We start from the raw sequence: 12088 nt of genomic DNA, 5'->3' as shown, positions 1-12088 counted from the left end.
GCCTCCCCCAAGGACCAATGCTTGTCTTCTTGCCCCACGATCAACGAGCCGTATCCATTTCTGAGCTTCCTTGCTCTGCAAATGCGGCGACGAGAGATTGGTAAACATGTTGTCAAGGACTACCCTCGGCTTGCCGAAGCCAACGGGGAAATAGAAACATCGCTGCGATACTCAGCCGCCAGCACCTGGACCATCACTGAATTGTCTGATTAAGGGTTCTTCCCATCTTAGTTGCGACACTGAGATCTCTTCGAGTGTAGCACACGACACTGACTGAGATGTATCCGGCCGAATCCCTGCTACAAAGAGATTCGCTGTGTTTCCATCAGACAGGGGCCTTCCTGTTGCCAATGCCAAAGCGGCGTAGCATAGAAGACATCGTCGAGGGCAGCTTCTACACTAGAGACGGGGTAGGTAAGCACCTAGACATGGCAGGGTCCAAGGACCATTCGGTCGTCTCTTGGGCACATGGCGGAAACCCAAATCGGGCTACTGCCATTTATCACATCAAATAGAGTGGAATAGCAGGGCAGCCAACGGCATACAGCAGGAAGCTCCTCGGCCAGCCGCATGGTAGACGGAGCGTGGCATGGCGGCGACATTGACATATCGAGCGTTGTTTGCTGTTTTCGCGTGGATTGCGGGTCGTGTGCTTGCTCCTTTCTGGCACATTTGGACTTCCAAGACTGCTCCAACGCGCTCCTATCGTCTGATTTAGTTGTCCTTCGGGCCGTCACTTGACTGAGCCCAGAGATCCATGGCGAATCAAGACCTGCCCAGGCCGTGGCGGGGAGAAAAAGATGGGACGGTATGTACATGTTTCCGGGGAATTGTTTACTGCAGGGACGACCTGGTCCTCATCTCCCTAAGCATCAAGGGCATGCGAGCTCGGAGAAATAGCGGGGATGGGGTTCTGCTGGGGCTGTTGTTGGTGGGCTAGAATCCACTACCAGGGACCAAAGCGGCGTTTGTCCAGTTGCTCGGTAGCCTCCAGCACTTGTAGCGGGACTTGGTGGTTCATCTGGACCACTACCAATTTTACCAGCACCTCTACAGCTCATGAGTGAGAGGTCTGTGTCCCCTCTTGTGGCTTGGAGGCGTTCCACTGAAATTTGATGGGAGCCGCCCTAGACATCATCACCGAGGGGGGGGGGGTTTCCAAGTATTTAGCCGGGACAAATGTGGCCTTGACCTGGTGGGCCTGGGCTTCAGTCACCCAAGGGAAGGATCATCAATTTGCCATCATGCATGTAAGAACCTAGTCTTGCTTCGTCGACCGCATACCCTCTCCAGCAGGTCAAACCCTCATTCGAAGCTGATAAAGTGTACCTGATCGTCGGGACGACGGCACAAGCTGAAATTTTTGCATCGTGACGCACCGTCCGCAAACAGCTATGGCCTTGAGCTCAAAGCTGCCTGGGCCCCCCTCTCATATCTGCATTTGTCCCAGTAGGGCTCAGGTGGACCACTTTCGATACCCTCCGTGGCTGTAGGCTAGTATTTTCACTGATATTCGCTGCTGCCGAATGCGGCCGCAATCTGGTCGTTTCTGAGTCGACCAAGAGGCAGCGCTGGAAATTGAACAATGGATCAATTTCGGATCGACGATGGCAATCCGCCCATCAAAAAACCTCGCAAGCTGTGTAGACAGTGACGAAGAAACTACCCATAAAAGAAAACCTTACTGTTTAGTACACATGTGACGCGGCTAAGCCCTGCCGCTCTCTCTCTCTTTTTCTCTCTGTCTTCATGTCTCTTCATCTATCTCACAGTTTTGGGGTTAACCTGAACGCAAAATCCAAAGCAGCGCATACGGCACATTTTCGTCCGTTTATAGTAAATTCTCCCTATACTCGTCCCATCAACTAACGCCCAACAGCCGCCAGGATGGCAAAAAATCTCCCATCTTACCGCGGTTCCGGCCCGGTAAGCTAGTTGTCCTCCCCTTCAATGTCTCTGACCGACGAGGGTGCCGGGCTTCCGGACTTGCGCCGTCCTTGAACAACACCGCTGGCTCTGCTAAGGTTCTTCTCAAGAATAATCTGGTACGCACCAGCTCCCAAGATGATAGCCTCGACCGGGATCAGCAAGATGGACAGGTAAAGACCGGCCTTGCTTTGCTTGCATAGAGTTCCGAAATGTGGTCGCGTCATCATTACCACATCGGACCAGCGGCAGCTCCAGCTCTGGAGGGTATCTACTGTGGTCGAGGCGTTGATCCCGTAGAAGAAGGACATGGCAATCACGGCAGCCACTAGCCCAATAGCCGGAGCAGCCATAGTTACTGAGTTGTGGATCATGGTTTTCCCGCACAACTTTTCCGTATTAGCTCAAGTTCATGTCATCATACTTCATCTTGTCCAAGTGGACGATCTGCCTGACTTACAAACTGTACTCGACTGAAGATCAGCGAGACCAAGTTGACGACAATGATAATGGAGCTGCCGGCGACCAGAGCTACTGTCGGGCGCAAATCGAAGGCATCTGGCCAAAGCGGAAGCAGGAAGCTGGCAGGGACATGGGTTGCGTCGTAGACTGCTAGAGCATCTGCTGATACGCCGAGAATGGTGATACTTGCAAGAAAAGCAAGAGTAGTCAAGCTGATTCTTGCGGCATCAACTGTCTTGAGGAGGTGGGCTTTTGGTGCAGAATGAGTGTCTTCGGGATCGACCTCGAAATTTGAGATTTGGGGGACGTTTTTCATTTCTGAAGACATGATGGGAATAGAGACTGGCCCGCAAATCTTCTCGGGTGAAACAAATTAAAGAAGATAATATGACAAAAATTGTAGGCCGAAGACAGTGGTAAAGGAAATGAGACGTAGGAAATGAGAAATAAAAAGCGAGGTATTGATTATGCCATGTCCAGTCTTCGAAAGGGGGACTCTGTCGCATACAAATACGACAGACAGGAATCAGTTAACCGCTTTGCGCCGCCGGAGAAGGCAGCGCGTAAATCTAGTCAAACTCTGGGGTAATTAGATGCCGTCTAAGATTATCATTACGAGCGTTGCGCCGATGCAAGATAGCCGCGCTTGCAACGTTTGGAGGTGCCGAATTGGAGATGATCAGGGACCCTGCAAGAGCGGTTCAGCAGCGGATTGGTTAGCTGTCCTCCAATGCCGGTCCCATTTTTGGTCATCCTGGGCGCTTAGAAGCGGGAGGGCCTGTGATAAGACCAAAGGAGGCACGCTGATATCCTTAAATAAATTGAAATACTGACGGCTATTCGCCGGTCATGAATAACATCACGATGAAGGGTGCTTTGGGACAGGGATGAGACTTTGATGGCTTTTTCGGTTGCCGCCGTCAAAAGGTGATCCGAAGATTAAGCTCACGTCAAGCGGGATGTGTGGGGTCAAAGGCCTTAGGAGATGATGGAACAGAGCAGCGGACTGAGTTGCTGAATAAGCGGTGCTTTCATCAAGTGATATGTCACGTGATTTTAGTTAAGCCATTGATTAGCGTCAAGTTTTGCTGGCTTACTATGTATGTATGCTCCAGACGGGACGCAATCTGTTGAATAGGTCCTCGGAGCCGTTCAATCCCGTGGTTACTTTCGCCAATGCCGAAACAAGAAATTTGCATCTTCGTATATGCATCAAACAGTTTATGGTACCTGGTTCTACTCCAGTTGTTTGAGGTACACAGTCACTGTGCTTCGGTAAGACTTGTTTTTGTTTCTCAATTTCAAGCACCTGCCGGAGGCATTCGAGCAGGCTCGGACTTTTGCATCTACCCGGAGAATCAATAAGACGGGGGGTACGTGAGGGCCCACTGCGAAACTGTCTGCCAAGCCTCTTATTGAACAGGCTAGGCAATGTACGACTTTCCATCCCCAGGAATACGTCTTGTCTTTCGAACTGCGACATGCAGCACACATTGAACCGGTGGCGTTTTTCCCTTCCCAAAGCTTTCTGAATGATTCCACATCAACAGGGGTGTATCGACTGGCAAGGGGTAAAAGCCTCTTCCGCGGGTCAGGTAAGCATTCAAACGACAACGACAACGAGGCTCGCGGAGCCAAATTGCTAGCTCCGGTGAACGTCGATGACAAGGCTGTCCGATTGGCAGCAGCGCCACAGCCTGTCCTATCGGAAACGAAGGCAGCAAACATTGTCGGATGGCATTCGCTAAGATCACAACTTCAGAACACACCCTCCACCTCCCTGTCGGCTTGTCAATGTCGGCTTGTCAATGTCACACTAAGCTTGTACTTTCAGCCTCACGGCCACTATATCACCCACCCACACACCCCCATGACTCTAGGTACTTTTGCTAGGATACATTAGCATTTTTCGGCTGGGGCCGCGTATTCCACATGTAAACACGGTTTTTTTTTGGTTGGTTTTTTTTTTTTTTTTTTTTAAATGGTACAGATAGTGTTACTCGCCCGTAAAATGGGGAAAATGCCACTGGTTACCCGAGTTTATACCAGCCTCTACGGCATTTTTACATCTTTGTACCTGACGTCAATGTCCGACTCCCAACAAAGCAGACATGATGAAAAATCAATGGAGAGTGGGAAATTGCCTGCTCAGCCTCAATGCGCCCACCGGCCATGGAATGCGGATCAGTTCATGCTCGGTTTTCGAACAGTAGTTCTCACGAAGAAAAAAAAGAGGTGGTGTGTACTGGTCCTCAGCTAGGCCTGGCCAGCACCGGAGTTCGGCAGTCAAAGACTGTGTGGGGTTCAGAGTTCAGCCATGGAGTAACCAACAACTGACAGGCGGATTAACATGCTCGAGGTCTCATAATGGCGCCATGGGGAAGCCCAACGCGGGCACGGCACCTCAAGTCGTCCCTCAGGATCAGAAGACCCAAACGCCTGGTTTGACCCTCGGTGACGCATTATTAAAAATCAACGTGACAAGTCAGCCAGAGACTCTATCACTATTCGCATGAGCTCTGGCGTGGCGAGTAGGCTCTTCTGCCATTCAGAGCCCAGAGAGGCCCCTCGTCGGAGTATCGGGCTTTCCCTTGCAGGTTCCTGATAAAATGTCACTGATTACAGAAATTCTGGCCGAGTTGGCGGCCAATACGTACTTGAGTTCAGCTGAGATGGCAGTAACGAAGCGAGGGATAGGGCGCGGAGAACAAGGTCAACCAACCAATGAACAACAAGCACCACGGCTCTCACACAGACTACAGCATAAGCAGACTACAGCAGCCACCGAGACATACCACGTCCCGACCCCTGACCCCTGAATCAGCCCAACGGACTGGAACCAACCAAGGCGTCCATCACCCGCCTCTGCATCCCGCCGATCTACAGACCTACCAGCTTACGGCCGGCCAAACGGACTGCTCTCTCTTTTGGTCGTTATCCACGAGAACCGCAGATATTGGTCATCATAAGTGTACAACCTATCTCGGCTCTAGCAGCCCTCAGAACGTCGATCCACAGTTGGCTCAGTTGTGCCTGACGGGTAGAACACCCTGGTTCGCCGCTGTTTGTGCCGCTTCGACTTGTCATTGGTGCATCTGCACACGTACATGGCACCTTTGGACTGGCCTTGATATGGGCCTAGATTGGATCGCGTTCTCCCGCAGAACAGGGACCTTGATGACGTTACTTTCCGTCGATACCAACCAGTGAGTTGTAGGAGTGTATTTTGAAAGTCATTGGGCGAAAAAGGAAAGCTTGGGAAAACGAACAAAATCTGCAGCTCAAGCAATGGTTCCGAAGCCTTGGCTTACTTCTGACACGTCCCTGATTCTTTCGTGCATATGATTATCCCTTCGATCAGTTCTGCGCTCACTGCGGCAGGCATCTTGCCACTAAAGCTTCCCCATACCCTCAATATGGGAAAAGTGACCACCACCTGGATCCGTCAAATGATGAAACCCCTGTCGCCCCGACCCAAGGCCTCGGGTTCTGGGCCGCCACACTTTCTTCCCTGACACATATGTGCGTCTAACAAGGGGGAGGGCGTGGTCTGCAATGGCCATGATTTACGGTAGGCTGGCAGGCTGGGTTGTGCTGATAGTCTCTTGCATCGCCCAATGTCCTTGCCCGCCTTATTGAGGAGACGAGCCGGGGCTGGCTATTTGTCAAAGAAGTCTAATGATGTCTCGGGTCGACTTGGACCTTGCGGGACAAAAGTTGGCAGGCATACCCTTTGTGGTCGTTTGTCTGGGATGGTGTCGACGGCCAATATAATAACCTCTTATACTTTCTGCCCCTCATCATTGTGTCCCGCACCTACTGCTTCGCGGTCTTCAAACCACATTGTCTGCTGAAAGTCGCAACCACCGAATCTTGCGCACCTTTATTTCAAACTTTTTCGCAGACCATGTTACCAGCCCCAACAACGCCTAATCTGAGGAATGACACCGATGACTGCCCCGAGCATAAGACAGGGCCGCAGTCATTGGACCGCTTTGTATGTTGCTAGCTTTGTCGATCTCCCGTTGGAAGCCAACCCCGCATAGAAGAGACGTCCCGTTAACCACAAAGCCCTGACGATAGCATCTCTTCCCACAGCTGCCCACAGAGCTGAGACTAAAAATATGGAACTTCAACCTCCCATCACCACGGATTGTGCCTATCAGATACGGTGCGGGATCTCTCTGTTTCGCCTCCAACACTCAGTCTCCGCGCCCTTCGACGAGTGGCTGCACATCCTACGCCGACATTCCCATCAATCTCCACATCTGCCACGAATCCCGTGCCGAGGCATTAAAGTCGTACGCACTCAGCTTCGGCATGACCCGCAATCCGGGCCAGATCTTTTTCGATAAGAAACGCGACGTCCTCTACTTCGGCGCCCGTGATGGCTACATGGCGTCCGAGGCCCAGTTCCTCACGGTGATGGCCCTCTGCGACCCCAAGGACCTCTCCGAGGTACGATACCTCGCCATCAACGACTCCCTTTTCTGGGTTGATTCCACATATCAGAGTATGTCGGCGGCCAACTTGACGGTCGAAGTCCTTAAGCAGGTGCGCGTACGCATGCCGCAACTAGAGCACCTAATCTTTGTCCCCCGAGACGAGAATCCGGTGTACGATGACCAGGTCGAGCTTGTCGAGGCGAATCACCATGGGGCACTCGAGCAGCGCATGGCAAGACAGATGGAGACTGGCATGAGGGCTGTCTGTGATCTTTACCCCGACTGGCGGCCGCCACAGTGGTCCATCATGGCTCTAGGCTCGAAACAGCCTGCGGCCAGTTTGGCTGGGACAAAAGAGAATGATACACGGCCGTGCGCCTGGGAGGGCTTTTGCCACGGAGATCGAAGACGCGGGGTCGAAGAGCTGCCTCTTGAGATTCTGATTAAATCAAGAGGCTGACGAACCAACATAAAGTGTGCATGCGAAGGGTTCGACTACTGCATTAAGGGCGGTCAGAGTGCATTTGGAAAGATACCCCCAACATTTGTTTTTGGCGTTGTGGATTTGGCACCAATTGGGAAATGTATGCATGCCATTGTTATTGTGCCTACCCAGTGTCACGGGCCGTGGAACGATAACACATCAAAAAGAATTCATTTTCAATCCTTCAATTCCTACCCCTGACACAACGGATGATGACGGCAAGCTTCAGTCTATTCCTCTCTTAAACTTTGCTAGGTTTTCTGGCATTACTGGTAGCTTGATGGCATATGGCAAGGTTTACCGTTGTTTTTTATATCTTGTGCGCGTCCTAGGCGATCAATCAACTTAAAGATCATGGTGTACCAGAAGTTGCGAGGCCCCGGAAACATGCAGGCGCCGTTCGCTGTTTGGTGCTTATGGGAAGGCAATCTTTATTTTCAAGCGTTTGCCCGTCAGAGCAACATGTGCTGATTGGAGGGAAACTATACTTGTGACTCCTGAGATAGATAAATATCCTTCACTCCCACAATCTGACGCAATGAAGGAACGACCACTAATTGATTGGCAAGCATATTTGATGAGGCTGGCCAGATTATATTGCGCCACTTCGGACTGACTGATTGTCAACAAACTGGATCTGACTTCCTTTTTTTTTTTTTTTTTTTTTTTTTTTTTGCGAACCAGGGTTCCTGTTGATACAACAAACTGAACGTCCCTTGTACGAAATATCTAGGACTAGAAACCAACGATTATTTACCGAAAGACGACATCGCCTGTTGGATACGGATAGCACGAGTCGGATACAGAATGCAGCGGTGGGAGGCTAGACGCAGATACGACACAGAACGGAGCAGTTTGGGTTTGCCGTCTTTAAGAACGCTTCGATAAGTAAGGAACACGGGAATTCGTGCCGTAAGTGGCCCGTCCGAAGCACCCACGAAGCTGTTTGCTCGTAGGGGATCAGTCGGTGAGACTCTGTAATCAACTTGACAAGGGTTCCCGGCAAGACTGGTTTCCACTCAGAATGGGAATAGCTACACCTGGCCAAGATATAGACGCAACTGGCCTAACTTTTCTCATAAAAATGCTACCTAGCGGCAGGGCTTCATCTGCAATGTTTACTGCAAAATTAAAATGCAAAGTACCAGAAATTAAAGTGCAGGACTCGAAGGTAGCAGCGAAATTGTTGTGCAAGGAGGATTCGAGCTATAACCTCCAGCGAACGTTTCGCAGTGGACTGTCAACATCGCAACCATTTGCATTCATTTCTCGGTAAGTCATACATGGCCCTGACTACAAACTTTAGCTCATAAAATTGGTTCCCGGTCGTCGCCTGGACTGATTCCCTCCTCGTGCCCGTCGCTCCTTAGCAAACCCCTCTGCTCGCCGCCCCCGTCCTCCCTCATGATGCCAGACTGAACTCCCACGTCCCTTCCAAGGTCGCCTGTCCGGCGAGTCTCATCGGCGCCGTTGAGAACGTACCAAACATCCTTCTTTGTCAGAAGACCTTGCAGGGCGCCACGATCACTAAAGAGCACGTATCGTAGCCCAAGCTTCTGGAAGTAAGTGACAGCCAAGTGTAGGCTGGAACGGGAGGACATGGTGATGGGTGTCTGATCCATCCATGGTCGCAAGTCCAGCGTCGTGCGTGGATCAGCAAGTGGCTGATGTGAAAAGTACGCTTCTGTCTCCGGCGGAAGGGACCGCGGGGGAGCCGAGCACATACTTAGGTTGTAGGTGAGCTCTGCTCGCGAGATGTATCCCAATAGAATGGCTTCGCGAGGATCCGAGATGACAGGAAACCCTCGGTAAGGATGCATGTCGAGAATGTTCTTGAGGCTGCCGATAGTGTGGCCTGTCGCTGTGAGCACAACCAGATCCTCAATTCTCGTCATGATTTGGGAAGCTGGTATGTCGGGGATGACCATCTCCTCACTATTGTCCAAGAACGGATACTCATTAAAATGTATCCACGCTTCGTAGATGCCTCGCCGAGAGAATGCGTCTCCCACCCATTTAGAGATCATGACGGCAATCATGATAGGCAGGACATAAGTCAAGGCTCCTGTCAGCTCGAACATGATGACCACGATCGACACTGTCATTCGAGTAACTCCAGCCAGACTTGCTGCTGCTCCGATGATAGCATACGTTCCAGGTGTCACACAAGGAACGTCCGGTTCGCATGAAGCGAATGGGAAGAAAGTTGGGTGATTAGTGACCCAAATCTCCATGATAATGCCGACTGCACGACCCCACAGGGCGCCGATCGCCATTGACGGGAGGATTATACCCGCAGGCAATTGTAGGCCGAAAGTAATTGTAGCTAGGAAGAAGCCAAGTATGGCGCCAAATACCAATAGTACGATGGTTGGTGCTGAGGCGGCCCCTGTCTTACAGAGTCCGATTTGATCATCGACATACGTCGTACACTCCACAAACAGATTTGAGACAAGTTCTGACGTCTGGAACTTCATGTAGGAGTTCGGATAGTTGATGAGTGCAGTTAAGAATGCGACAGCAGCGACTTGAGTGATTGGTCCTGGTAACCAGGCGGTGTTTTTCTTCCACCGAGCCACAGCCATATTGGCTTTGATGAACAGCCCACCATACACGCCCTGTCAAGTGTTAGCAAGGTTCCTAATTTGTCAATTTGGCATCCTTACACCTAAGATACCTAGCAAGGCAAAGGGTATGAGCTCAAAGCCGTGCCAACCGGAGCTGTATTTGGCTTGATACATGACAAGCTGACCCGTGCGGAACGGGTCGAATGCTTGAAGAACCACAGCTGCAGTCATAGCACAGACGAAACTCTGCCACATAGTCTTGTCGGGGAAGTAGTAGGAGATTTGCTACGATCTGGTTAGCTTGAGATGGGGCGATAAGTGGGCGTCACCAACTTCAAGACTGAACAAAACACCTCCAATCGGCGACCCGAAGGCAACTGAGATGCCAGACGCTGCCGCTGCTGACAAAACCTCCCTCTTCCGAGCTGCGGTCCTGTTAGAGTCATTTCGGTATCAGTAGATGGGATGTAGCAACCTTCGTTGTCATTAATGTTCCTGAATGGTTTGATGAACAGGTTTGCGCAACAGCAAGCAACGTGAACCAGAGGGCCCTCTTTTCCTAGCCACATGCCTGAACCAACAGCAAGGCACTGAATATGTTAGTGAACAATTTTTACAGTCAAAATAACGGATTCGACATACCAATCCTAGTGATTTGGTGATCAAGGTCCAGGTGCCCAAAAACCTTCGAATAATGAAACCGCCCAAGACCGTCTTGATCTCAGGGATGCCACTATGTTTGGCATATATTCCATATTCTTTGACTAATATAGCCGCAGATGATGCTAGAATGACCTGCGAGATGGTAAGACATGTGTTGACTGACCGGGTTACGTTAGGCCACGGGCAGGACTTACCGACAGGAACATGAAGACGAAATACTCTAGAAACCACTTTCCTGTGGCCGAAGAAACTCCTAGAGCCTTGGCCCAAGGCGTCCAGCCCGCACACTTGGCAAACTCATTGTATCCCCAGCAGCAGAAGGCCCTGTTCAAGTAGAATGCGCCTCCTTCTGGGCCACTAGAACAGTAGCCGTTCTTGAGGTCTCCAAGCCAGTCCGTGGTGATGTCAATTCCAGCAGCGACAGCGCCAACAGCCATACCAGTCAGTATGAGAATCACCCATACTTGACTGGAGTCCATCAATTGCTGGAAGTATCCGAGCAGGCCCTGGGCACTCGAGTACAGAACGCGCAGGCGCTGACGCTCCTTTGTATATTCGAAGATCCAATCGATCGCCGTCAAGTCTTCGTATCCAACTCTTCGGCCGGGACCTTCCACATACCAGTCTAATGGCGCACCATCTTTGGTACCTTCACCTGTGGCGGCATTCCCGCCCGCTCGACGTGGAGAGTTGAAACCCTGACGGTTGGTATCTTGGATGGGTGTTCGCAGTCGCGGGGACGATTGTGGGGAGGCGGTGCCTGGTCTCGAACCAGTGATGGCAGAGAAAAAACGACCTGGTGTTGACAGGACACTCTGCTTCTGTTTTCGCTTGAAGGAAAGGGGTTCGTTAAGGTCTTCGCGTATGGGGTCCTCGGTCAGGACGTCGGATATGTCTTCGTCTTCGCTCCAAAGTTCCAGCTCGTCTCGATCGCCTGGAGGGCTGTTTGTGTCGTTGTTTGGGGGTCGCGACGACGACGATGCGGAAGAGTCATTGTTGGCGTGGCCCGACATGTTGCGACTCTGAAGACATCAACACCTACGTCTTCAGGATGGCCATCTTGTTGTCGTTCTCTTTTTGTTGAAAGACGGCCTGCCACTCTTTGACGGATACTTGCTCGATGACAAGCCGCGCGTGGCTGACTCGACATAGAAGCTCGGGCCACTTTGCGGTGCTTCCTGCGGCTGATGCGACGCTGGGACAGCGGCCAAGATGAGTAGTTGCAGGGATGTTGACGCAGCGCGGGACTCTTTCTACGATCTGCTGGGTCCTTCTGCGCGGGGCTTTTTTTCCCACGAAAGCGTCATTCGTCTGGTCTTGGCCGCTCACAGGTTTTAGTTGCATGATAAGTTGGTGGTTGACCGATTTTTTGGGGCTATCAACTCATATTTTTCCAGAAAGACCTCCTAAGTGCGACGGTAGAAGGTGACGAAATATCCTTCAATTGGGATAAACCTTAACTTATAACCTAACTAAACCACTACACAACGCTACTGTCACATCCCTCCTAATCAGCATACTTAGTTCACAACAAATCCAGT

The 12088-nt window shown here is 51.2% G+C and overlaps 3 protein-coding genes across 3 annotated transcripts; 1 reads left to right on the top strand and 2 right to left on the bottom strand.

Annotated features, from left to right (window-relative positions):
• Window positions 1–1931: 1931 nt before the first annotated feature.
• Window positions 1932–2716, bottom strand: CTRU02_212634 (uncharacterized protein; the record flags this gene model as incomplete). Its single annotated transcript, XM_036723535.1, has 2 exons — window positions 1932–2315; window positions 2387–2716. The coding sequence occupies 2 exons, from the start codon at window positions 2714–2716 to the stop codon at window positions 1932–1934; spliced, it is 714 nt and encodes a 237-aa protein (XP_036584811.1).
• Window positions 2717–6295: 3579 nt separating this feature from the next.
• CTRU02_212633 (uncharacterized protein) lies at window positions 6296–7293 on the top strand (the record flags this gene model as incomplete). The annotated part of the gene is made up of 2 exons (XM_036723536.1): window positions 6296–6385; window positions 6472–7293. 2 exons carry the CDS (start codon window positions 6296–6298, stop codon window positions 7291–7293), a joined length of 912 nt encoding a protein of 303 aa, XP_036584812.1.
• Window positions 7294–8624: 1331 nt separating this feature from the next.
• CTRU02_212632 (H(+)/Cl(-) exchange transporter 3) lies at window positions 8625–11560 on the bottom strand (the record flags this gene model as incomplete). Its single annotated transcript, XM_036723537.1, has 6 exons — window positions 8625–9935; window positions 9984–10169; window positions 10218–10315; window positions 10360–10474; window positions 10527–10694; window positions 10742–11560. The coding sequence occupies 6 exons, from the start codon at window positions 11558–11560 to the stop codon at window positions 8625–8627; spliced, it is 2697 nt and encodes an 898-aa protein (XP_036584813.1).
• Window positions 11561–12088: the final 528 nt, after the last annotated feature.

The sequence above is a fragment of the Colletotrichum truncatum genome (genome assembly GCF_014235925.2).
Source record: "Colletotrichum truncatum strain CMES1059 chromosome Unknown Contig_0009, whole genome shotgun sequence".
Classification (NCBI taxonomy): Eukaryota; Fungi; Ascomycota; class Sordariomycetes; order Glomerellales; family Glomerellaceae; genus Colletotrichum; species Colletotrichum truncatum.
Note: the sequence above shows the minus strand (reverse complement) of the source record. Positions and strands in the feature narration are given on the sequence as shown.